A 25,264-nucleotide genomic window follows, 5' to 3' on the forward strand; every position below is an offset into this window, starting at 1 on the left:
TAACAAGCGAAATCATGCACTACTCCACGTGTGCCTCGACTTTCGAGTCGATACGTTGATCACGATGACCTGCCAAGCCTCACAATTTTGGTGCCGGGTTGGTACACTCATGTCCCGCCCGTATAAATTGTAGATAGATCACTAGGTATATATATCAACCTAAGCACAATCGAAGCAAGTTCCACCATATGACACGTTTCTCGACTCAATCGGTGCCGAGCCCCAACACTTTTCTCATCACCTCTTCTTCCCTCTCTTTTGCTCTCACCCGGCCCTCCTGTAGCCTTTGAAGTCCGCTCTGAATGCTCTCGATATGCACGTGGAGTGGGATGCGCCCATCAACCAATTCAGGAGCCGCTACCCTCTCTCGTAAATCCTCCATGTCCTCACTCATCGAGTTGAGTGTCTGGAGTGCGGCAACAACATGCGCTTGCGCTTGTTTCCGATAGTCACCAAGGTCTTGAAGTAAATTAAGACGTCTGTCAGTATCCCGTAGTGCGCGTTTGTTCCCGCCCAGCATCGTCCACAGCGCTCCCAAAAGCTCGGATTTCTCAGCTGTGACGTCAATGTCCTCGCGCATCACAACTTCGCGTACAGCGGAAAGATCTTCCTCAAGTACATCCAAGTTGTGCAGGGATATCTCCGCTTCCAGAATAAGTCGCTGGATTGCTACAGAAAAGGTATCCATCGCAGTCGTGAATGTGTCGACTATCACCTCCTGTGTCGTGGGTCCCGTATGGAACGGGATCAAAGCCATGAGTGAATACGGTGACGGCGCGTTTTTCTCCGCCTCTTGTATGGTGCGCATCGCATACCCGTTCACTGCCATGACGCTATTGAAAATGAGCATACAATATTTCCACACCAAACGTACGACTACTTACTTGTCCACAGCGCCACCGATTCTCGAACTAAGCTTTGTGAGACCCCTAGCGGTATTCTTGGCATCTTTCACGAAAGTTGTCAGGAGATCAGCTAGGGTGTCATTAGACTTGAGGTCGCTATATCGTACGAGGGTTGCGAGATCCGCAGTGGCGAATTCAGCCTTCCGAATTTCAATCGAGAGTCCAGATCCTCCGACAGACCCCTCCAAAAGCTTCTCAAAAGTAGAGCCCTGGGTTTCCATAAGATGCGGAAAATCCGCCCATTTGGTAATTTGCGGATCCAGCGGAGCACACAGCGCCGACCTCGATACCACAGGAAGGTAACACATCGGGGAAAACGCTGTGCGCAACGCACCCGAAAGGCGTATCATCGCAAATGCCAACATCCAAAGGAAGAGCATGATTGACAATGGTATGCGCATAAGTCGCACTGCTCGAAGGAAAACGTCGAGAATATAAATGCTTGAGTGGTGGGCACTAGTGGTCAACGCTTCTTTGATCTGCTCTTTGTCAATAATGCTCTCTTTGTCTATGATGTATTCTTTGTCCACGATGGGACTTTTCTTGCGCTTTGACCGTAGAGGTGCTGCGCGATTACGCCGAGGGGTCTCAGCGGCAAAGACGGGTTTCGAGCCCGCACGACGCCTCGGCTTCGAGGCATCTGTAAAAGTGCTCGTTGTACTTGGAGAGTCGAAATCGTCGAACCGCTCTGGGCTAATGTCCTTGTCTGGGACGTCTTCCCAATCTTCCCCTTCAAGTGGTTCCTAGGCAATTATTGGTGCATGAGACTATATATTGTACTTGGGTGGATCAAATACTTACCCCTGCCCCATCTTCACCTTTGAACTCTCTTTTCATGTACATTTTCGAGTCAGCTATTGGCGATTGGGTTTCGTGGCACCTGTTCAGGATAGAAGCATACTACGTGTTCAAATTATTAGGTTCAAGTCATTGTTCGGCTGCCAGCCCGCGTGTGTATTATGCCAAGCATTCTTGTACACGTGACCTGAAATTTCTCCGGATATCACTTAAAAGTTACGTTCTTCCGGAAGTATAGAACTTTGGAGCGTGCAAGATCCGAAGTATTACCGGCTCTTTGTCTTGTGATTCCGGTTGTCGTTCACCGGCTTCAAATTTGTTCATTGAGAAAGTAGGGAATCAGGACCAATATGTATCTAAGTGAGTTGCGCATTGTTTAAACCGCTCAGAAGTGACCAATCACAGCAGTCGGTTTGTACTCTTCCTCAAGGAACTTGATCTCCTCCACCGTAAGTTTCACGTCTATTCCAGCTATGGGTTCCAAGTTAGTGCCACAGGAATTTTTTCATGCAGGCATCGCCACTTGCCAATGATATCTTTCAGATTTGCGATACTCGTGGTTCCAACAATAGGAGCCGATACTCCTGGGGGATCGACTTCATTGATCGAGTACCCACATGAACATCAAAATAACTCACCTTCCTTTGCCAAGATCCATGCTATGGCTATTTGAGCCATGGTCACACCTTTCTTCTTGGCAAGTTCTTCGACCCTGATCAACCTGTCAGAATCACTGTTTTTCTTAGCAAGGAATCAGCATACCGGCTAATGATAGTTTCGTATGACGATGCTTGGGCATAATTCCCAATGAACCTGTAAAAAGCCATGAGACGGTCACCCCGTGAAGATATTGAAATACTTGCCAATCAGTCTGACCTCTGCTTGTCTGCTGTCCAAGCGGGCGTGTGAGGGCACCACGAGCCAGTGGAGACCATGGGATCGAGCCGACACCGAACATCTTAATATCGTTGAGTCACGATGCTGATATCATCAAACACTATGAAAGAACCTTGAGAGTAGGGAACATCTCGCGCTCCTCCTCGCGATAGAGCAGACTGTAGTGGTTCTGCATGGAGATGAAGGGAGTGAGCTTGTTTGTGATCGCATAGTCTGCGTTAATTTGAGGTCAGATGACGGAGTGTACCCCCGATTGAGATCTCACTCTGCATGGCTTGGACTGAACAGCAAACGAACATTAGACTGGCTCTACAGAGCAATGAGGTGCACTCACACTGGTATGCCCAGCAAGAACTCATTCCGATGTAGCGAACATAGCCGGCTTTGACCACATCGTGCAATGCTTGCATCTTCTCAAAAATTAGCACGTAAAAGCCAGTAGAGAATATGCATTACCGTCTCTTCAATCGGTGTTTCATTGTCGAATCTGTGACCTACGAGTGAATAAGTATTATAAGAAAGAGTTGAGCATGTTGATGATTAGACATACATTGTAGAACGTCGATATAGTCCATTTGAAGCCGCTCTAGACTCTTTTTCACGCTTGCGAAGATATGCTATTTTGTAAGTTCAGAAATTCGAATCACCTCAAAATCGATTGAGAACATGCCTTCCGGCTGAGGCCATGCTGGTTCACATAACCATTTTGATCCGGGTCTTTGCGCCCGCCAAGCTGGGAGATATTGTATTCACGTCCGACAACATTGAACACCTGTTCAAGGCAAATGTGATGAGAGAGCTGCAGAATACTAACGACATGTACTACCTTGGTCATGACGACGATTTCGTCGCGGGGCAAATTTAATTTCTTGATCGCACGTCCAAGAATTACTTCCGAGTAACCATTCGAATATGTCTGAGAAATAGGTGATATTGTGATTTAACAAGTTTTGACAATAACGACTCACGTCGGCGGTATCAAAAGTTTGAATCCCTGCTTCGTAACTGGTCCTAGTAATCAGGGGAACATGTGTACGGGATACCGAGGCCGAGAACTTACGCGACCTTGATGTGTTCGACTGCTTCATCCTCTCCGAGAACCCAATCTTGCCATCCCTTGTTGCCGTACTGCATAGTCCCAAGAATGATTTTGGACACCTTCAGCCAGAATTCCCCAGCCTCGCTAAGCACGTAGACAGAGTGAGTACTTCCTACAATTGCAACTGCTGGCAGACTCACTGTAAGGCACTTTCCTTGGCATAGACATGTTGGCAGAAGTCACTTCGATTTGTCGACGAACAATGAGATGCGAACGAGCTCAGTCACTTAAGAAGAATGGCGGAATGATGGGAAGGGCGTGCCATGTTGATATTCTTGAGTACTCGTGTGTATAGCTTGCTCACCTGACATGTGCATGTGACTGCTCCTTCTAAGACGGCGCCCCGGATATCCATCGATTCGAGTATATATCCAAATTCAAATATCATTGTTCGGTAATAAGGAATCAAAGATTACCGTAGTCTATACTGTTGTAAGTCTGTAACTGCTTCGGCTGAAACTGACTCACCTTCGTGGCGTACCCTCACAAACATGCGTTGTACCATTCTGTCACATATCCCACTACCTAGGACTTGGGAGCCCGCTCCGTGATCGATATATGCTCGTACACAACTCGTGCACCAGATTGACGGCGTTAATAGATGTTGAACGGTGTAAAGCAAAACACCCCACGTCCAGGAACTACCCCACATTCGCCTTGATAGATCGATAGAATGCCTCGTGGAGTTGAAACGCTATATTTGTAGTTATTGCATGCTATATCACGACTCACGAGGATGTTGTGTCTGGGATTGACGAGGAGTCTGCCTGACTGGCTGCGTGTTGAAGCTAGTGCTAGAATCTGTCGATTGTCGATAAGTAGACCCATCATGATGGACCTGAACAGTGGTTTTTCGGGTCCATGTGAGTTACGACAAGGTGAACTTTAATGGCTTCTTTTCAGTCGACTCGACGTGGGCGACGTCTCCCACTTTCAGTTAGACTTAACACTAAACGCCGCGCAATTACACATACAGGATGGCTCGCCTGCGACGCGACACGCTTTCAGCGTCCAGTACAACCCACTCCCCAACGTCCACCCACGCCAGTTCGCCTATGCCAAGTCCATCTATCTCCAAACCATTTCGTATTTTCTCTACAGGGACAATTTTCTTCACATGCTCACTGGATCTTTGCTCGCATCCAGTTCCGGGTACGGCGTCTCGGGCACAAGCAGTTACCACCGCACGTGGTGGTAGCGCTGGACATATACTCGGTTTTTTGGCAGCGCTTCCTGCCGCTGTGGAACCTATGCTCATAGCGAGTTTGGGCGCGTCACCCGACGGAATTCGACTGCGAGATGAGCTAGAGGCAGGTGGAGTGCGCACAAAATACTGCAAACCCTGGCCCGGTCTCGGTGTTCCATCTGCATGGGTAATGCATGCCCGTGATACTGGTGAAAGGACTGTTATAAATCATAATCCACTTCCAGAGATGTCCCATGAAGATTTTATTGCCTTGCTTGGCCCTGTTCTTGCACCGGAGAACTACGTTGGCATTTCCCACCCCCAACCACCTCAACCACCTCCAAACCCACCTTCACCCTCTCCTGTCTTCCCAAATGCATTTGTTACCACTCCACCACCGAGACCTAGTATGTCTTCCAGGCCTGCAACAGCTCCTGCAGGAAGCGCTGCCCCACATATGGCGATTGTGCCCACTCAAAGTCCACTTTCACCCGCGCCTTTTGACTGGCTGCATTTTGAAGGGCGGAGCATCAAAACCACGCTCTCCAACATTCTTGGAGTAGATGGTCTTGCACGTGAGCGAAAGTGGCGAGCACATTGTGTTCTCAGCGTGGATCTCGGCCGAAGGGCACGAGAAGGTGTCGAAGCTGTATGTCCTCTTCAACCTTCTCTGAAACGTACATTATTTGACCATTTTATGCAACTAGCTCATCCCCCACGCAGACGTGATCTTTCTTTCAGCGCAAACTTTTCCCTCACTCTCCAACCCTGGCCCACCTTCTCCGCGCGCTATTCTCCTTGCACTTGCACGACACGCACCTCCGCACGCGCTCCTTGTATTATATGGAGGTGCCCTCGGTTCAGCCCTTCTCTCCCTCCCCACGCGTGAATATCTCCAGTCCTCCTCCTGGTCTCCACTTCCGATAGGCAGATCCCATGCACACACCAACTCCAACTTACATTCCATCATCTCTACTGCCGAGGGTGTCGAGAGTGTGCGGAGCGGCTCAGAATTTTGGGCTGGCCGCCGCAGCCCTGACTCAAGCGGGTTCACCATAGCATCTGCCGGAAATCGTGACAGTGGATACTCAGAAGACCACGACGACGAGCCAAGAGGGCGCACGTCATCAGCGGGAGAATCCTTCCACCCACTTGATGATGACGACGACGAAGAAGATGACGCGAGGTCTACGCATACCACCCGCGGTACATCCTTGCCCCACTCACTTCCCAATCCTCATCTTCACATTAACGGCCATAGTCACGGCCACGCACACGCACGTCCCCCCCAACACGTACAGAGCTCTATACCCGTGCAGCCTTTACCGTCGCTCTCGGAGGACCCACAAGACGAAGAGGGCGCACATTCCGCATTCGTTGCGGGGATGATATGGTCTCTCAGCAGGCGCATTCTTCCTGGGGCGCCATATACCCCCGTGCAAGCGGAGGAAAAGGAAGTAGACGTCACTGCGCGATGGAGGCTTGACGAGTGCTTGCGATTTGCAACGGAGTGTGCGGGGCGTAAGGGTGGTGGATGCGAGTGGGGCAACTTGGCTCTGGAGATGAGGGACGTGGGGTGGTTTGATTGATTGATGAACTGTCTGAAGAAAAGTATTCCACCACTATTTCTGTGTTCGGGAAACTGCGATACCTTTTACTCATATACCCTCACGCACATCTAGTTTTACGCGGTACATATACATTTCCAGAGGTGATATACCGGCCTTGTTGGCTACTGAATATACATATTTCTTGAGCAGTTGGATTGTGGGGCAGCTGGGCAGTATACACCTATTGATAACGACCCTGCAGAATCCCCGTCAGGAACCCTTTCGCTTTCCCGCACCCATATTGGATATATCATCACCAAGAATATAAGTAGGAACTGTAGATTCAACGGGATCTACGGATACTCTACCGACTCATGCCCTGTGCGCATGATACAAATCTGAGGGCTAGATCAAACTGTTGAGCCAAGTCAACCAACGTGCTCGTCGAGGATCTCGCTCACCTCCGAGTCCGCATACGAGTGCAGTTGATTGGGCGAATGGGAGGTAACGGATACAAAGTACTCACTGCATCTGACGGTTGACAATGAGACCGCCAGAGAATCTGTATGGAAACCACAGTTCGAGTTAGATCGAGACATTACCGACATCATCCATCTGAATTTGCACGAACCTGCAAATTGGAAATACGAAATTAATGAACGGCCACCAACTAGAATCATTTGAGACTATGGTCCTTTATGGAAGAGCTGTGGTGTGGCATGATCAAGTAATAAGTACTTGATCGAATCAAAGCAGACTTTGACTCGGACGTCTGACGCCGCCTAGCAGCTATCTCTAATGATAACTCTTGATGGGAATCTGACCTTGGCCGAGTACGTCGACTAAATGGACCAAACAACTACATAACTCACCCGTCCACTCCCTCCGAGTCATATAGCCCTCGTTGCTCATACATTCAAAAGCTTTCCGAAGAGTCATCATATCTCTTATATGGCTCCCGCGCAATCGGATTTATGTTGTCCCAATGGTAGAACATCGAAGAAGCACTGCGAGCGGCATGAAAGCGGCTGGTTTAGGTCACTGCTTGCATTTCGAGTGCTTTTGTGCGGCCTGGTAATCATTTCAATAGTGCTCTATAAGTTCTGCGACTCCGCTTTCTTGCCAAACTGCCATCTTTCTCGGTTGTGGCTTGCGGGTCCTCGTAATGGGCTTGCCGTGTCCCTATCTCCGGGCGTCAATTCCACCACATGCCCTCAGTGGGCGGCTTTACATCCAACCAAGCATCGTGGGATCAGTGAAGACTTGGATGTGGCATACAACTCAGAAAATTTCAAGCAAAGAGCCATTCAGGCCCTCGGAGATGCAGTCCGTGTACCGTGAGTCCTAATCTCGCATGTCACTGTGGAGACATAGATCCGCTCTTAGGACCGAATCGTACGACGATAATGGACCGGTCGGTGAAGATAATCGATGGGATACGTTCGCAGAGCTTCATCGAGTTCTCGAGGCCTCATTTCCTCGCGTGTACGTCGGGATCTTCAAAGTTGTCATTTCATAAGCTAGTAGCTCATGTTTTATGTCTAGCTACGAGTCCCTCAATGTCACCAAAATCAATACATATGGTCTAGTATTTCATTGGCAGGGATCAACTACGGCAAAACCTTATATCTTGGCCGCTCATCAAGGTTATTCTCGTTTGAACATCCTCCGGAATTTCGGTTGATGTCGTTTCAGATGTCGTACCAGTTGAAGGTCAGACAGCCAAAGACTGGAAACACGGTCCGTATTCAGGGTACTATGACGGTAGGCAAACTTTCAACCCCGCGAGGTGCTACTTACATCTGTACTATTAAAGGCACGTGGATATGGGGTCGTGGTACTTGCGATGACAAAAGCGACTTGATACGACAATTGCTCGCCATCGATTCCTTGTTAGAGCAAGATTTCTCTCCTACACGCACCCTTATACTTTCGTATGGATTCGACGAAGAGTCCGAAGGCATAGAGGTCAGGATAACCTCCATACAAGCTTCATTATTGATAGGCCGCTTCAGGGTGCTGGTCATCTTGCTCGATACTTGGAAGAAATGTATGGGCGCGATTCTTTTGCCTTGCTTCTTGACGAAGGATGTACGTACACTAAATGTTGCAAATAGTACGACTTGACTTTGTGTTAGCTTTTTACACGGACATGGGTGGCATTATTTTTGCGACTCCCTCAACATCTGAGAAGGGATATCGTGATGTCAAGATCACGGTTTCAACTCCGGGTGGTCATTCGAGCGTACCACCTTCTCATACAGTGCGTGTCGATCGCCACACCTTCTGATTGATGATTAATCAGCAGTACTGTACAGAGCATCGGTCTCCTCTCCCGTTTCATAGCAGCGGTGGAGGATAACCCGCACCAAGCCAGTCTTTCCCGAACAGGAACCCCGTTTGCGACGACGCAGTGCCTTGCGGCCTACAATCCAGTGTACCCTGACGACTTGCGAAAACTCGCAAGAAAAGCGGTCACAGATGACGCGGCTCTGAAGGTGCTTCAAGAGCGACTTCTGGCTTCGCATCCCCAGTACAAAGCAATACTTGGGACCACACAGGCGGTAGACCTCGTCGAAGGTGGCGTGAAAGTTAACGCTCTCCCAGAGCGTGCTAGCGCAGTGGTCAATCACCGCATCGCAGAGCATAGGTCTGGCATCTTTTGTACATAGGATTTCCAGGATTTTGCTCACTTCTTATTTTTAGTTCTGTTAGCGAGCTGCAGCAGCACATGGTCGACCTTTTGACCCCGTTGGCAGCCAAGTATGACCTCGCACTCGTCGCGTTCGGCAGCAATGTGACTTGTGGTGGTGCTGGTCAAGTCGTTCTGTCCGACTTCCTCGGGACGGCCTTGGAACCTTCGCCCGTGACGCCTACCGAGTATGGTCCTTGGGCACTCTTGCAAGGAAGCATTAAAGCTACCTTTGAGAGCTCCCCTACCCGCAACAGCAGTGAGGTCGTGATTATACCCTCTCTATCTATTGGTATGCTGGTTGTCTGGTTTGCACTGCACGATTCTAACGAATGGTATCAACCAGGCAACACTGGTAAGCAACGGTGATCTACTCATAATGAATTATCCCTTCATGTGGTCTCAGACACACGATTCTACTGGAATTTGACCAAGCATATTTTCCGCTTCTCGCCGTCCTTTGACACTGATATTTTCAATGGAGCACACACTGTCAATGAAGGCAAGTGTTACATAGTGTTACGTTGCTTTCCTCGCTCATGCAGTCCCTCATACCAGCTTTCCGTGCAGATAGCTTGAATGAAGGCGTTCGTTTCTATACCAAGTTTATCTTGAATATGGACGAAAGTGATTTACCATGAACAGCATTTTTCGTTTCGTTTTGTTGTGGACAATTGTTTTGGGTTGGTACAGTACATTTGGATAACCGCCTCAGTCAGCAGAAACCTTGCTCGACCTAAATGCTAAAGTGCTAAAGGCTTGTAGGAGTATGGATAAAACCTAGTCACATGCACAGACTTGTATCATAGCTCACAACTCTCTCGGTTATTTGTAGGGAATGTAGTAATTGTGTACCTTGTTCCGGCTATTACTGGCCTGCTACATGATTTGCACGGTTTTGGTTTGTTTTGTTGATGCACAATTCACCAGTCTGTTTTCCCTCTGCGCTGTTTAAATAAACTTCGTCGGTGTTGCCACTTTTCAGCGCACTGGGGCAAGTTTCAGGGAGATCGACCAACTTAATCGTGGTGGTTTCAACGTTTATCACAGTCGTGGCGAGAGAGTCGCTCAAGCGGCGCCTCCTAGGCTGTGATCCAAAGGTTACGATGGACGTAAATTTCAACGGTGCTGGCGAGGATGTGACATCTTCTGCGCTCATTCTCAAGGAGAATGCCACGACCACGCTTAAGTTCGCGACAATCAAGGTCACAGAAATCTTAAAGGTGATCAATAATACTTGCGGTCTGAGCACTGATAGTACTATACCTCTACCATAGCAGTCACTGCCTCCCTTAGCCCTCCATCGGACAAGACGTAATATGCATGGACAAGACTAACAACGGTGGTGATTGCTGACGTCGAAAAGATGGCGAGTATCCGGATTTTCTGCGCCTTCGTCTATCTGCCTTTATAAATGAGGCGAAACGGGGCCAAGATAAGAATAGTGTCACCAAAAACATCAGCTGAAATGTCAGTCAGAAAATTATTGTACTGTATGGACTGTTGACTCTCACCGATGATCTGCGCTATTGCAACATCTCTGCCGAGATCGCATTGTGGGCGTGGTTATGTTTTCCAGTTGGGCTCAGATTCACAAGTCAACTAGGCTTGCGCAGAAAGTACAGCCCAAGGGTTCCTGGGACAGTGAGTCGTACAGAATTGATATCCTGGAACACCTATCACAGGTGTGCATGTCAGTTGCATCGCCTTTAGTAACACGCCGCCAGAGCCGTACCAAACAGTTGCGGAAAAGAATTGGCAGACCCTAGTCCAAAACAATTTTAATGTTTCTTGAGCGTCACGGACCAGTTAGACGGGTCTCTGAAGAAACCATCCATGAGTGAATGTCAAGGTGTGTTGCGATAGAAGAAACTTTGTCACCCACACGTTTCGAACCTGTGCGATCCAAGAGAAACAGATTTGGATTCTGTTGCAGTAACCACTTGGCTGAGACCAGTTAGACGAGTCTCTGAAGAAACCATCCATGAGTGAATGTCAAGGTGTGTTGCGATAGAACAAAACCTTGTCGCCGACAAGTTTCGAACCTGTGCGATCCAAGAGAAACAGATTTGGATTCTGTTGTAGTAACCACATGGCTAAGCCCAGTTGGAGGCAACCTCCGAAGATCTGTCCATCAGTGGATGTCAAGATGTGTTCCGATAGAAAAGAAACTTTATCGTCGGCAGGTTTCAAACCTGCGCAGTACCAGAGGAACAGATTTTGATTCTGTGATGGTAACCACTTAGTTAAGATCTGTTGAGATGACCCTCCAAGGAACCCATCCTTGAGTCAATGTCGTGTTCCAATAGAAAAAAATCTTATTGTCGGCAAGGTTTCGGACCTGCGCAATCCAAGAGAAACAGATGTTGATTCTATTGTAGTAACCACTTGGCTGCTAAGACCAGTTAACATCAACCTCAGACGAAACCATCCATGAGTGAATATCAAGGTGTGTTCCAATAGAAAAAACTTGTCGTCGGCAGGTTTCGACCCTGCGCAGTCCAAGAGAAACAGATTTCGATTCTGTTGGCCCGTAGTGTCCTGTAAATCTGGTCTGAGGCCAGATTAACAGGGCTAATTAGCAGAGGCTATCCGGGAGGTCAAATTAACCTATGTAAATTAGCGTAAATTTGCAAATCTGCTGATTAGCGCTAATTTACTTGTAAATTTGACGAATTTAGGGTAAATGTGGTTCTACAGCCATACATCCCAGGTTTTTGCATCAGGAAGTGCCTCTAACGACGACGACGCAACAATGGACGATGTTGTTAACACCTTGGCGTGGGGATTCACGTTTCGGGGTGTTTCGTCCAGGAAGTCCCGGAGATAGGGAGAGCGCAACTCAATATCTGCATTTGCCCCTCCAAGCAAGAAGTATGAGTCGTCAACCTTTTCAAGCTCGCTCGGCAGTCCTCGCTCATCGTTCAGCCACTCAACACCAGCATCGTTGGGTGGATTGGAGTTGAAGGGTCTCGGTTGAGGTGGATGGCGTCCAGGGAGCGGAAGGTCTTCAAACATATCCATATCTGACGCTGTGCGCTTGCAGAAAATGGTTTCGTTCATATCTCGCCATCGAACAAGCAATTTTTTTGGCGGGATTTGCATTCTGCATAGTATGAGTGTGATTCACTGATTTGAGGTTGAGGTGCTAGCCAGAAACACATACCTCAGGTTTATAACGATGCCACTGTCGAATTTTGATATGATCTTGAAGTGTCCCGAGATTTTGATTAGCACGACACGGAGAGTTCAACCATGCGATGGTGGACATGGTGTGTTCGTGTGCAAGTGCTGTCTCCGAGTCAACCATCGGTGACCCTCGGCCAGTGTTTGACATTGGCTAATGGCTTGCCTCAAAAATCGAGCAATATTGCAACATTCTTATTCCGGCAGATGAACACTTCAAGCAGATTGGCCGATACAGCATATCAAGCAGATTAACCCTAATGAACAGGGCATTTTGGGCCTCCCAGATTAACACAGTAAATTAGCATACACCAAATTTACAGGACACTACTGTTGGAGTAGCCACTTTCTTCGCCAGGACACTTCCCAAGTTAAGATAAATCTTGAACTGTCCATGAGTGAATGTCAAGGTATGATACGAGGGAAAATCATTTGTCAGCAGGTTTCGAATCTTTCCGAATCCACACAGAGCAGATTCCTAATCTGTTATGGTGCCAGTTGGCTATGACAGGCCTTGAAGTATTCATCCATAAGTGAATTTTCAAGGCGTGGTAGAAGGAAAAAAGACTCCAATTGGCGCACTGATATATTGCCAGGCAGCAGGAAAAATTTCCGAACAAAGCTGCCAACTCTTTTACGAGAGTTTTACATAAGTAAATTGAAACGCACCAGCGGTCCATCCATACTCGACCATGCCGATGTAAGCCCTCACAATACTCTCCAACTCATCTCCCTCATCCTGTCCATGGCAACCTCGAGTAAGAATGTCGATGGCTGCCTGGTAGTGTTGCAAAGCAGTATAAGGATTGGCGCATAACTTAAGATGCACTCAAGGGGGTGTGGTGGAAGTAAGCTGTTAAGAATAACTAATGGCAAGTAAATGACCGGGTGCGTGACTCATGCATCACCTCCCTCACATGATTTTTTTCCGTTCAATGATTCATCATCCAGTGCGAGGGCATGTTCGATGAATTTGCGTGCCATAGAATACGTACAATGAGATGTCAAGTAGAGCAGACCCGAGATCAAAGATGCCTCTCACAGGCGAGATCTCGAAAGACCACGGAGTGTCAAAGTTAACACTCTCGGACATTCTTGTACGTCGAGAGCAACAATGGCAGGCACGTTAATTTTGTGTTGTCAGAACAGATCTTGGTCGAGGGAGTAGGCATCGAAGAGGTATGTCCTATTTTTGCTGCTTTCGAAATGCACTTTTAAATTGCGTAACTGGATACAGCGCACGTTGTTTGGTTCTTCAAGATTTAGAACGGACTCGGAGGTCTGCGAACAACCGATACTACTCCAACACGTCTTCAAAGTTGCTCACTGAATTTAGGGACAGAGTTAATACATTCTGCTTAATATGCCCAAAATCCTATATTTCAAATGTAACGAGGAGGCCGGAGTCCCAGAGGCCTTCCATTGGTCTCGTGATTGTCACTTCAAGAGTTTGTCACTTTTTGTCACACTGGGATCCAGATTCTTGACTTTCGAGCATATTCGACCCATTGTGAACTTGGTCACAATGCGAGAGTCCATGAACCCTTGCATTGTGTTGTCAATGCAGATTTCTTGACTTTCGCGTGCGTCCACTGTCGACCCAAGGAATCTTCCTGGTGTGCACATAGGAATCAGGACTATCATAAATCATCAGAGGTTTACCATGAACAATTATTTTGTCCTACTCTTGTCCTGCCTAGCCCTTTTCCGGCGCCAGAGAACTAGGCTCGTGACCAACCCGACGTTTTTATTTTATTATCCTATCACGGACAAGTCGAGTGGCGTACCCAGACAAGTCCAGGCCGGTCACTGGTACGAATCTACCAGGGTTCAGAGAAGTTGTTACAAATTGTCCATCCTCAACTACCTTTGAATTTGAGCTCACCCTCAACAATTGCATTTCCTTTCTTACCACCCTCAAGACCTAGTACGTCTTCCACATATAACGATCGTACCTCTGCTCTCCAACATTTGAACTAGATCATCATCCCCCATCCGGGCGACAATAACAAATTCATTGTGCTGTCAGTGTTGATATTGATATACAGGCAGGAGGGGATGTCGAAGCGGCCTATGTTGCCTTTGAAACTCACTTTTTTATTTTACGCAAGCAGGTCTTCTTCACACGCAGATGTTATCTTCCTTTCAGCCTGAACTTTCCTCGCTGTCCAAGTCAATATTCACCCATCTTCCGCGCATTATTCTCACTCCACTAGGTATCGAGAGCGTGCGCATTAGAGTATCACAATTCAATTATGGGCTGCCCAGCACGGCACAGTTCAGCGCATTTAAAATGTGCAATATTTCATTATCCCGGCGGGACTGGTGACGGTGGGTGCTTAATTGGAGGATGAGCAGAGGATGAGCAGAGGGAGCGCGCATCACCGGTAAGGGAATCATCCATCTACTTGACAATAAAGAAGATACAACGTCCACGCATAGCTGCAGTACTCGCGAGACTTTGACGCACTTATTCTCGTCTTCATTACTGGAGACGGCAGCTGCGCAGTCGTAATTAAAAATCATTCCATCGTTATTTTAAATCTTGGGCAGATCCTACTACCCATCCTGATATACCTTCGTGCACGACTAGTTTCAAACTACACGAAATATACACCTTCAAAGAGGCCATACAGAATAAATTGTAAAGCAAATGGAACGACCAACAGGATTCGTGAGCCCCCCCACATCGCGTTCTTACTATGAATATGCCTACACAAGGAAAGGTGAATTTAGTGAGACACACTCTACAGACGTAAATATCATAGACCTTGCATCTGAAGAGACAGGATGGGTGCAAAAGATCCAGCTTGCAACTCGGTGCATGTGTGAGTGAGTAGCTAGTACTTCGTGCCTGTAGCGATACAACAGGAAACTGGGTTGCAGAGACCCCTGGGTTCTCTACTGGAACAGCAATAAATATACGGCAGAACTTCAAACACTTCTTATCCTCCCTGCAGAGCACCCAGCAGCATTTCCCGTGCTACACAGTACTGCTAGTTGACACATCTACGCGCTCCTGAAAAGCGATCGAAGTCATACAGGTTGCTGCGTCGGAGTTGATCACAAGCCTAGCGTTATAATCTCGAATACTAAGGATGAGACGCGGTCCCAGCACAAACACCTGCACGATCAAGGAAATTTGAAGAATGCCGGTGTATATCTCAGTTCCCACAGAATTTGAGTCCTATAGAAAATATGAGCAGTGGTTACATGTAGATGTCAGTGACAAATCGGCGCACCAAGATGGCTGGAGAGACATGTCCGAGCTGGAGGCAAGAAACAGCAGCAAAGCTAGCATGTGCAGAAATTCAGGGGCAATTATGACCTCGTTCACATCACAAACTAACCTTGCAAAGTAAAGCAGGTGAGATTTTATCATTACTGTGAAACAGTCCTCGATGGTCGACCCTCTCGTTGATCTGGAGCGTTGCATGTCACGGAAGTGTCTTACTGCAATCCAGACTGAAAGAGACAGTGCAAGGACTTCCCATGCAGTACCGAGTGTCCAAACTATTGTGATCAAAATCTGGATATCTCCCTCATAATCATAACCGCATTCATAGGTGTTAAAGAGTATCACCTCCTCTGGTGTTCGTTCGATGAGTTCTGTTCTTCTCTTCAATCCAATAAGTAAAACTTACCCCCCACAATATACTTAATCCCTATCGCGGTGATCACTATGCAGGCAATGTTGACAGCAAGGAAGATTACGATGAGAAAGATGAGCATCTTTCTCGATCCCTGATACATAGCATGTAACCGAGCAATCATGATGACTTGCATGGTGTTTTAGTCCAGGCAACATCACTGAAGCATTACGGTTTCGTAGCTTACCACCCAGCATGGCAGCTACGACCACATTTACCCAACTTTGTACAGCTTCGATATCATTGCCTGAAGTACCCAATTAGTGATCACCCTCGTAGGATCAAACACTGGGCCAGACTCACACCTGTTGTAGTCGTCAGGTTGAGCCAAGTTCAACCAACATACTCGTTGAAGATCTCACTCACCCCTACGTAGGAGTGCAGTTGATTAGATTGGAATGGGATGGAATAGGTACAAAACACTCACTGCATCTGACAACGAGACTGTCGGAGAGTCTGTATGGCACTGGTCAAAAGTACCAACATAGTATATATACCAAAACATACCCAGAATATACGTACTGATTGTGAGAGATGAGTTATCAGCACAGTATCACCTTGTCAGCCTTGCACGCGTACACAATATACAGTGTTCCAATGTAGCGTATCTTGGGAATTTAAATTTAGAGTTAGTATAGCTTACTGGCAGCTGTACCTCTAACAGAAGCTACGCACGCTGAGGTATAACACGGTCATAAGGGACCAGCGTCGCCTCTGTCCCGAATTATCAGCTATTCTTCTGATACCGGACTCTGCTCACCCAGATCAATTCGACCTATAATATCACGTTTAGCGAGACTGTTGCTCCAGTAATGGCATCAACTTACCTCTCGTCCGAGTGTCAGTACTGTGAATACATAAGAGCATCAGCGATTTCTCGAATAATTACTATATCGCTCACCATAATCGTATATCACAACAGCACAGGCGGAAACTGCGAAACCACAGTTCAGGTTAGATCAAGACATCACCGACATCGTCCGTTGGATCTGCACGAACCTAAGATATAGCTGAGGAACCGAGCCGAACTGATGAATGGCCACGAATTTGGATCGTTTGAGACTAGGGTCATATTCGAGGGATATGCGTGAGCAGGTGGGGGGAACTTAGTGTATGTATATGATGATGGCGTTTGTACTAGATATCCCACCATCCAGCGCCAAAATCTCCATCATCAATGGGTTCGGATATTCGTTCCGGCCTTGACAATGATCATGATTCATGATGGACTGACTGATGTCGATGCCGTACGTCAGCTCCATATGATACAGTGAAGCATGTGAAAGTAGTTTTGGTCCTTGGAGCCATAGAAACTAGTGGATTACACTGTCAGTAACCGACACCAACACGTCTTCAAAGTCGCTCACTGAAGCTAGGGACGGAGAATATGTTCAGAGTAGGTTAAAAGTAGTGATTCGAGTGATTAGTACTCTCGGAGTCGTCAGCAGTATATTACTGAGTGCTCGCCCTTATCGTCGATGGAATTGGTAGGTATGATGGAGGTGCCTATGGAAGTAAGTCATTACGAACTCAAGTCACAATGACAATTTCTGACTGCCCATCGACTTCCATAACAGCGACCATTTATTGTGTCATTCTCAGATGTTATCCCAGCGACGGTTTTAGGATCCTCAACATGATAAGCTTTCGCAGGATGAGCAAGACGTAGTTTCTGATTGCGATAATAGTTAAGGCTCACCAGTAACTAGCGTGATCCGAGGACCGCAAAAAGTATCATTCATTAGCAGGGATAGTTTATCCGTAGCGACGGTGGGCGCGTTCTACATTGGCAGTGCATTCAACTTCTTACACTTCGTAAATCACTGGCACTGCTAGCTGTTCAGAGAATATTAAAAGAACTCACGAGGCGCACATTAGTGGGACTGAACAGATCGTGATGGCTGCCTGAGTGACTGTTAAAGCTATTCGCTCAATCCAGCAAAGGTAAATGGTCGACAAGATGTGTTCCTCGTAGCGAGAATACTGGAGTATTTGCGCCAGGTAAACTGATATGATACAATTTTGGGGTAGGACACGAGCCACGATTTGTGTCCTCGTGCTACGACATTTCAACGTCTTCACCATCGTTGGCATCCTCCCAACCATCCCCGTCGCCCTCTTCATCGTCTTGGACTGGGGAGGACATGATACCTAGTGCATCAAGGGTTCCAAGAAGTTCTTGGACATGTTCTAATATAGGCGTGTCTGGATCGGACTGTGACTCGTGCAACTGAGCCAAAAAAGTCAGTACTGAAATATTGACCCGCAATGAATGAGAGGTTGCGCGGACATTACAGCGGGACTTGCAAGATACGTAAAAACGAGGCAGACTTACCATTTGGCAAGTTTCTAAGCAGTCCCTCGAGTCTCTGGCCAAATCCTCCCAGGTCAGCCCTTCACTGCCTTCTACTTCACCCCCCTCCTTCTGGCGTTCGGCCACCAGCCACCACCCCCAACCCATAAGGTACCAACCTTCCACTGAGGAATCATCGGACGCAAGAACATTTTCCAAAACATCAAGAGCATCATGGTAAGCACCACACTCCAGGAGTAACTTGGCGCGCGCAAGCCGCACGGAAAGAGGAAGTGCTGCAACCAATGCTTGATTGAGTGCAGGAGGTGCATCTAGAGAAGAGGGTGGGAAAGTGAGAAGTGCAGCTAGTGCCTCCTCCGTTTTTTCTTGACTGAGGCGGACACTAGCAAGGCATTGCAGAGCCTCAAGATTATGTGGATCGATCTGTAGAGCATTTGCCAGAAGGGAATCGCATGTTGACGATGCAGCAGGATCAAAACTTTTGTCCAAAACACGTCAAACAAAGGCTTCCGATTGATAAATTGAGGCCCACCAAAGATCATACTCAGGATCCATCCATACCTCGACCATTCCAACATAAGCCCTCACGATATTACTTCTCACCTCATCCTCTCCTTCGTCCTGTTCATCTCCCTGGGTGGGCGAAGGTGCCTTACCCTTGAGTTGCGTCTGAAGAATGTCGATGGCTGCCTGGTAGTGTTTCAAAGCAGTGTATGGATCCGTGGAGAGTTGTGCAAGATAAAGATGCGCTGAAGGTGGTGGAGGTGTAGGAGCTGTTGGATGTGGCGGGAGCAATGTTAAAAACAACTAAGGGCAAGTAAATGATTAGGTGCATAACCCAAATTACAAGAGACAATTTCCACTCGCCTCTCTTGCTTTGTCCACTTCCCCAGTTTCGAGGAGCACGACACCCATCATCTCCCCCGCTTGATTTTTTTCGCTCACTGACCCATCTCCCCTCACAAGAGCACGTTCAATGAACTTGCGTGCCAAAGGAAAGTCGCACTGTACGATGAGCTCCTGAGCCTTGTCAAGGAGAGCATGAATGGCTGGAGTTGCTGAGCTTGACGATGATTGTGAAGGGTTTGTCACAATAGGTACAGACTTCTTGGCTTTCGCGCGTGTTCGACCCATTTTGAAAGTCGCAAGACTCGAGAGTCGATGATTGATCGATCACTTCAGTAGCAGCTGGTAAGTGGTAGGACCCCGAAAACCACCAAGTCAGCCGGCAACCACCTGACAGAGCCGCATAGCAGGTTCACCCAAACTCCTGCCATCGCTAGATATTGAAGAGGCACCTTGAAGAGGCTCCCTTCAATGATATTAATATCGCATCATGTAGTGTCACGTCTACGATTTTCCAACCTGACTCACGCACGTTTTTAGCATCATGCTCGATATGTGCCGCGACGGTCATCCCCACCTGCCAGATCATGTTGCCCACCTGGTTAAACGTGAATGTTTGAAAGTCAGCGTTAGGCTCAACCATATGGAGCAAAAGGAATGTATCTCCTGCCTCGCACTGAGTGCCCAATATCTATCTCTGAAAATGTGAGCTGCTACTGATTCCGTAAGATTTCTAATTCTTTGAACGATTGGCGAGCAGAACATATTCCAAATTCAAGCCAACGAACAAGTATATGCCGTATTAGATCCTTGTGGGTGTGGCAGCAGTACTCACACTCAAGGTTCTTCATTCCGCTCGGAGTTCACCTGCAATATCAATGTCAATGTCACGCAGTGCCTTGTTCCTCGATCATCGCCGTGAGCTCCTGACAAGCTCATAGAACCGCCAGTCTGTCCGTGAACCTTATTCGCCCTGTACCAGGCACTTTCTAATAACTTTTATCTTCTCTTTGATCCGCTGCAATTTTCCAGCTGCGTCGACAGGTCCTCATCAATAGGCTTCCTTGTTGGCAGGTGTTCTTGTCCTGTCAGTACCTGAATGACTTACATTGTGGCAGAAGGATAATCAAATATAGAATTAGGAGGACGAAAAAAAAGCAATCCTCGCGGGCATCGATCACTGAGAGTCTAGAGAAGATTCTCGACGCCAGCCCATAGCGGGATGGGATAAGAGTAATTCAGAGTGCCACGGACTCCGCGAATCAACTCATCAGTATGTACAAATCGCAAGATTCAGGGTCTCCGAGCCAAATTCGGTCAAGCTATGGTGAAGAAAGGTGAGTAGGGCGTTCCAAATGACAATAACGGCTACGCAGTCAATATTCTCGATGCATGAAGTGCGAGTCGCTGATGAGCAGAAGCCCAGTGAATATACAGCTTATCAGAACCCCTGTCCTTAAGGTAACTGACAAGGGAGTCACTTCTAGCTATACCATCCGTCATCACGGAGGGGCCCAATTTGAAAATACTCGACATAGGAAAGATTGTTTTGACTGAATATCTCCCGATAGTTCACAATCACTTTCCGCGGCATCATCGTCTACAAAGTTACATAAAATGGTTCCTTAGAAAGTTAAAGCTTCCATGGTTGGCATTTTCACGCAGCATATTCTATACTTCTCGTGCAGGCCCGACGGGGTGACGTCGGCAAGCCGTGAGTTCCGCAAAATGTGCGACTGATTTTCCAGACATTAACCACCTATACCTGAAATCTTGCATCCCCACCTGTATTCAGGGGTCCTGCTCGCTCAGGATTAATATTCCTCGCCTAAATCACTGATTTTGTAACCCGAACAATTCAAACTACTCATACTCACGCAATTTCCCTCAGGGCAGTGTCACAATTCGATTCACGTGCGCAAAAGAGAGGGCAAACTCCACTGTCAGCATCACTGGCAGATATTGACGCTGTCAAAGTAGCACAAATGACGAAGACAAAGGGGAATTGTATTGTTTATGAGGATGTGATATGAGATTAAATAAATCTGAAAGGGACAGTAGGAAGCTACATCTTATAGCAAATTGCTTTATGTGCTCAGACTGGATATTCTTCTTCATGGCGATAACATACTCACAGAAGTCCCCCTTCGAACATGTCATATCTGCAATGCCAGTTGATTCCCACCTAAGATCTACCCTGCGAGGCAAGGTCTATTAGAGCGATTTAAATGGTTGTTTATTCATGTTTATTTCTAAAGCCTTTACACAATAGTGCAAACAAATACAACCTCTCCCGAACCTCGAAGTGCTAGTAGACCCACAAATCTGGTGTCTGCACCTGTTATAATCTCATGGCGTCCATTTTATCCCCCTTCCGAAGGAGCTACAGGTATTTGGTACGTACTATTCAATATCAAACGTCAATATCCTTGGCCAATACTCCCTAGCAATACCTCGCACACGAACAGCCAGTCATCTTTTACTCTTGCGTCCTCGGGCTCGCAGGACCAGTTCTTGCTTTGAGTGTGCCTGCAGTCAGGAGAAACTGGCTCGGATATACTCCCGCGGAACCTATACCTACCACATATCCTGGTACGTCGTTGGTCCTACCGTTTTAGTCCGCATCGTGCTGTTCTAAATGCGACTCTTTTCTTCAGTGCCGAAACGGCCGAGAAAGCCTGTACAAGGCTATGAGGATGAGTAGAGTAATGGATGGTTGGGCTAGAATCTAGATAGGTAAGTTTGCTTCACTGCTGCTATGCATTTCATTGACGGTCAATCAGTTCATAAAAGTCCTTTCATTATATCACGATATATCGGCTGCCATGCGTGTATTAGGCAAACCATCGGAGAGTATCCTTTCATCGCTTTGACCAAATACCATGAATTTCCTCGCGAGAATGTACTAATGGTGTATGGCAGCCAGTATGCTCTTACACCATCACCCGCACCACCAATTACGTTGAATATCTATTTCCGTGCTTGAGATACGCGGCCCCGAATCTCGGGCTCCCCCTAGACTAGGAATGTGATGGCGTTCGGGACCCTTTTGCGACTTTACTTCAGATATTAGAAATGGCATTTCCGCCACATCAGCTCTTAATGATTTCTTCGAAGCATATGGCGCGTCAGCGGAGCACGTACCAACACCGCAATCACACCAACAAGAACTTCATCAAGCCAGGAAATCCTCCCCCTAAGACTTCCATATGCGCAGCCATTTCCGCGGTTATGACCTTTGATTTCCATTCATTACATCTCACCCTCTCCATAAATCCGAAAGATGTCGATGAACAATGAAATGGCTATGTAGATCAAATCATCTGACGTTAACTGAGTCCACGTCCGATGGTTTGCGGTCCATGGAGCTTTAACTAAAACAGCAAACATTATGCTGCTCGAGGCTCGATGACTACCGCCGTGCTCGCTCCCATGTCTAAACGAGGGAGTCTTGTCAAGAAAAAAGACGGCAATGTACGTCCATCCGCAAAAGAGGGTATCATCATGTATTGACGTCGGAATGGTCGCGTCTTGCTCATAGGGGTGTGGTCCCGATCTCTATTTTCCAAAAGGCTCCTCCATATACTAAATTGCTTATCTTGTCAAGTTGGATGAATCATGAAGTCGCAGCATTACTTACATAACCAACCGCACTTTGCAAAGTCCGTAATGGTGGAGGAGCACTGAACGTGGTCAGGGAAAATTCATCTGGATGGGCATAGTCTTCATTGTGTCTCCATAGTGCTCGGTGCATTCGCGTGACCAGCGCGGCATGGATGGTAATTTGTATGCTTCCCAGGTGATCAGCGTGGTAAATCGTTAACAAAATTCGATACCGACCTGGACACTAAGTCAGAGTATGATGCCTGTACGCTGATCAAATTAGTAATATTCAAGTGAACTTTTCAGAACAGGTACTGACGGGGAACACCGCAATCGCAATGATGAGCACAACAGAAGATCCTACGAAGGCATTACTCTTTGTGCCTGAGAGAAAAGAATTAAAAAAACTTACCAACCCCGCACATGAAGTAGAATACGTTATGCTGTACAAGGATCCTAAGCACGTTGGCACCCCGTTCGCGTCGGTAGTTAGCAATGGCCCGATACAATGTCAAGCACAATATTTCTGGGATCGGTTAGATAGTACTCGAACGATGTCGCATGGCTCTCACCTAACTCAGCAATGACCATGAGTACATACACATAAAGCACAGCAGAAGTTTCGCCCGTCTTGGAACAGCCCGGCACCCCGGTGGCGATCCAATTGGTGACTAAAGAAACGTGAATATTCACCATGTGATTTACGGAATACCAGGAGGGGCGCTTACCGACTGTCGAGGAATCATATTTCACAAGAATTCCAACTATGGGTGTCAGGAGAAACTGACGGGGTTAACCGATGCGAAAGGCGCGGAGACAGCAAGATAACAAGTCTTACAACAGCAGTGGCAACAAACGCCCACAATACCCGTTTGGAACGGTCCCAAATGGCATATGTGCGTACAAAAAATATACCTTGATACACATGCTTAGTCTTGTCTGTGGTACATGATGGAGATAAGGCATACTTTCTGCTGAAGCGATTACCGGGAGACCGAGATCTGCGGAACGTGGCTCGGGTCAGATGACTGATGTCAACAGCTAAACTCCGTTACTTACATGAATTCACGGAGTATAATGTTTGACACATCTACGTGAGGAACGTTAAAAGGCACGTCCGGTACACGTCCACATGGAACTTACGCTGAGTGATGGATAACTTGCCAGTGCCCCTTGATGAGATTGATAGATGGGGTGTCAAGACAGAGATGAGCTCAAACGGACTCACGGCTTGAGACTACAGCTAGATAAAAGAAAGGCACATATCGGCACACGAGATAGAGATATTTGACAGTTCTCCAGGTCGACCTCGTAATAAATGGCAGCTGACGATAGTGTTATCGCTATTGCCTTAAGACCGCAGGAGCTCGCACCTCTTGATCCAATGTAATGGCGTAGTCATAAGCCTTGATAGACCGAAAGGTTTAGCTGGAGATGGAGGAATTTGGCCGCATTACATACCCATAGCGTCACTAAAGCCACTGCCGTGACGGGTTTGGGGTCAGTCACTATGCAGACATGCGATAGCATGACAGGACATACCGTAAGCATACTGTGACGTTCATAAACATCAGAAAGGGTTCATCTTACTGAAACGCCACTAGGCAAACACACCTTCATTTTGATAAGGACATCGGGACTTGCCACGTCTACACTCAGTTGCACTGCGGACGTATGCATGGCTGAGCGAAAGAGAGAGTAAGGCGCCCAAACGTTTTCCACACTTCTTCCCGATCCTCGGCTTCGAAAATACTTTTTACCATAGAGAGCAATTTACTATATGGTGGATATAAGGAAAAGGCACTTGATCACGAATAGGTCCATCGCGAAGACAACGGTCCAAGTTCTCCATTTGCCTTTTTAAGCGACTGGACAATTGGTGGTTAGTTCGTATCTACATCGTATCGCCAAGCTGGTGGTCCAGATTATCTTCATAACAGCACAACTGAGAATCTATCATTTTACACGTTCCTTCGCGCTCGAATTTCCCATGACTGCGCGGATATGAAGTGCCTGCAAGCAAACATGGAATAACGTGGCCTTTAACGGAGATTGGATATTCAAATGGCGCAGCACCTTCTGAGCTCTTCCTTTTGCAACGATGCTCTCTGAGTTGTCTTGACCTTTCTTTGCCGTATCAACTATTACCGGTCGGTATCGCTTTCACGTACATGGCCAGACGGAGCCGTGATTCCAACTTGAACTGCCAAATGCGCGGCGCGATACCGCAGGCAATCAATCTATGCGATCTGGTCCTCTTGAATTAGACTACCGGAGTAAAGAGACCTATCTGCGTGAATAAAGTCGAGCGTAGGTCCCCGATCAATTCACATCTTTATTCTCGGACTGCGATACCACGAGCGTCAGGAGGCACCAGGCAATTAGGTTTTTACTCACCTGAACTCCATAGCGCTGCTGGAGATCTGCGAATCATGCCCAGTATCTCATCTACTATTGACGTCGAAGTTAGCACTCTTCATGTTATACTTGCCCTAGGATACTAAAAGTCTTTCCTGCTTCAGGCACCACGACCCAGAA

General features: G+C 47.3%; 10 protein-coding genes across 10 annotated transcripts; 3 read left to right on the plus strand and 7 right to left on the minus strand.

Moving 5' to 3' along the window:
* Window positions 1-158: 158 nt before the first annotated feature.
* BJ212DRAFT_1337173 (uncharacterized protein) lies at window positions 159-1,842 on the minus strand. The gene is made up of 3 exons (XM_041334961.1): window positions 1,707-1,842; window positions 885-1,648; window positions 159-833 (listed from the first exon to the last, which is right to left on the minus strand). The coding sequence occupies exons 1-3, from the start codon at window positions 1,746-1,748 to the stop codon at window positions 206-208; spliced, it is 1,434 nt and encodes a 477-aa protein (XP_041196128.1). The 5' UTR covers window positions 1,749-1,842; the 3' UTR covers window positions 159-205.
* A 140-nt stretch (window positions 1,843-1,982) lies between these two features.
* On the minus strand, window positions 1,983-3,867 carry BJ212DRAFT_1575321 (NADP-dependent oxidoreductase domain-containing protein; the record flags this gene model as incomplete). Its single annotated transcript, XM_041342133.1, has 15 exons — window positions 1,983-2,174; window positions 2,231-2,287; window positions 2,342-2,415; window positions 2,466-2,516; window positions 2,567-2,661; window positions 2,713-2,813; window positions 2,866-2,880; window positions 2,935-3,010; window positions 3,057-3,094; window positions 3,151-3,217; window positions 3,271-3,372; window positions 3,427-3,516; window positions 3,569-3,605; window positions 3,661-3,783; window positions 3,836-3,867. 15 exons carry the CDS (start codon window positions 3,865-3,867, stop codon window positions 2,089-2,091), a joined length of 1,044 nt encoding a protein of 347 aa, XP_041196129.1. The 3' UTR covers window positions 1,983-2,088.
* Window positions 3,868-4,675: 808 nt separating this feature from the next.
* Window positions 4,676-6,589, plus strand: BJ212DRAFT_1337199 (uncharacterized protein; the record flags this gene model as incomplete). Its single annotated transcript, XM_041334962.1, has 2 exons — window positions 4,676-5,534; window positions 5,593-6,589. Coding segments are annotated over 2 exons (1,741 nt in total), but the record flags the coding sequence as incomplete, so codon positions are not given.
* A 677-nt stretch (window positions 6,590-7,266) lies between these two features.
* BJ212DRAFT_977270 (uncharacterized protein) lies at window positions 7,267-9,882 on the plus strand. The gene is made up of 13 exons (XM_041344498.1): window positions 7,267-7,472; window positions 7,526-7,772; window positions 7,822-7,920; window positions 7,981-8,081; window positions 8,131-8,199; window positions 8,252-8,403; window positions 8,451-8,526; window positions 8,574-8,698; window positions 8,754-9,085; window positions 9,142-9,419; window positions 9,474-9,482; window positions 9,534-9,629; window positions 9,686-9,882. Exons 1-13 carry the CDS (start codon window positions 7,421-7,423, stop codon window positions 9,766-9,768), a joined length of 1,719 nt encoding a protein of 572 aa, XP_041196131.1. The 5' UTR covers window positions 7,267-7,420; the 3' UTR covers window positions 9,769-9,882.
* Window positions 9,666-10,743, minus strand: BJ212DRAFT_977470 (uncharacterized protein). Its single transcript, XM_041344499.1, has 4 exons — window positions 10,642-10,743; window positions 10,579-10,590; window positions 10,394-10,525; window positions 9,666-10,343 (listed from the first exon to the last, which is right to left on the minus strand). The coding sequence occupies exons 2-4, from the start codon at window positions 10,585-10,587 to the stop codon at window positions 9,996-9,998; spliced, it is 489 nt and encodes a 162-aa protein (XP_041196132.1). The 5' UTR covers window positions 10,588-10,590; window positions 10,642-10,743; the 3' UTR covers window positions 9,666-9,995.
* A 1,061-nt stretch (window positions 10,744-11,804) lies between these two features.
* On the minus strand, window positions 11,805-12,595 carry BJ212DRAFT_1337219 (uncharacterized protein). The gene is made up of 3 exons (XM_041334963.1): window positions 12,294-12,595; window positions 12,161-12,233; window positions 11,805-12,074 (listed from the first exon to the last, which is right to left on the minus strand). Exons 1-3 carry the CDS (start codon window positions 12,435-12,437, stop codon window positions 12,052-12,054), a joined length of 240 nt encoding a protein of 79 aa, XP_041196133.1. The 5' UTR covers window positions 12,438-12,595; the 3' UTR covers window positions 11,805-12,051.
* A 424-nt stretch (window positions 12,596-13,019) lies between these two features.
* BJ212DRAFT_1337221 (uncharacterized protein) lies at window positions 13,020-13,682 on the minus strand (the record flags this gene model as incomplete). The annotated part of the gene is made up of 3 exons (XM_041334964.1): window positions 13,551-13,682; window positions 13,265-13,492; window positions 13,020-13,201 (listed from the first exon to the last, which is right to left on the minus strand). Exons 2-3 carry the CDS (start codon window positions 13,295-13,297, stop codon window positions 13,022-13,024), a joined length of 213 nt encoding a protein of 70 aa, XP_041196134.1. The 5' UTR covers window positions 13,298-13,492; window positions 13,551-13,682.
* Window positions 13,683-17,772: 4,090 nt separating this feature from the next.
* Window positions 17,773-19,495, minus strand: BJ212DRAFT_977752 (uncharacterized protein). Its single transcript, XM_041344500.1, has 5 exons — window positions 19,145-19,495; window positions 18,810-19,084; window positions 18,254-18,755; window positions 17,837-18,193; window positions 17,773-17,792 (listed from the first exon to the last, which is right to left on the minus strand). The coding sequence occupies exons 1-4, from the start codon at window positions 19,409-19,411 to the stop codon at window positions 18,023-18,025; spliced, it is 1,215 nt and encodes a 404-aa protein (XP_041196135.1). The 5' UTR covers window positions 19,412-19,495; the 3' UTR covers window positions 17,773-17,792; window positions 17,837-18,022.
* Window positions 19,496-21,474: 1,979 nt separating this feature from the next.
* On the plus strand, window positions 21,475-21,827 carry BJ212DRAFT_1265408 (N19M, NADH-ubiquinone oxidoreductase 9.5 kDa subunit; the record flags this gene model as incomplete). The annotated part of the gene is made up of 3 exons (XM_041330485.1): window positions 21,475-21,519; window positions 21,571-21,715; window positions 21,781-21,827. 3 exons carry the CDS (start codon window positions 21,475-21,477, stop codon window positions 21,825-21,827), a joined length of 237 nt encoding a protein of 78 aa, XP_041196136.1.
* A 458-nt stretch (window positions 21,828-22,285) lies between these two features.
* Window positions 22,286-24,571, minus strand: BJ212DRAFT_1575327 (uncharacterized protein). Its single transcript, XM_041342134.1, has 16 exons — window positions 24,341-24,571; window positions 24,269-24,278; window positions 24,188-24,207; window positions 24,100-24,132; window positions 23,955-24,051; window positions 23,870-23,898; window positions 23,786-23,816; window positions 23,695-23,727; window positions 23,565-23,641; window positions 23,455-23,509; window positions 23,299-23,397; window positions 23,139-23,252; window positions 23,046-23,086; window positions 22,964-22,989; window positions 22,764-22,914; window positions 22,286-22,716 (listed from the first exon to the last, which is right to left on the minus strand). The coding sequence occupies exons 1-16, from the start codon at window positions 24,404-24,406 to the stop codon at window positions 22,513-22,515; spliced, it is 1,086 nt and encodes a 361-aa protein (XP_041196137.1). The 5' UTR covers window positions 24,407-24,571; the 3' UTR covers window positions 22,286-22,512.
* Window positions 24,572-25,264: the final 693 nt, after the last annotated feature.

Source organism: Suillus subaureus (genome assembly GCF_016647635.1).
Source record: "Suillus subaureus strain MN1 chromosome Unknown BJ212scaffold_7, whole genome shotgun sequence".
NCBI classification, from domain to species: domain Eukaryota; kingdom Fungi; phylum Basidiomycota; class Agaricomycetes; order Boletales; family Suillaceae; genus Suillus; species Suillus subaureus.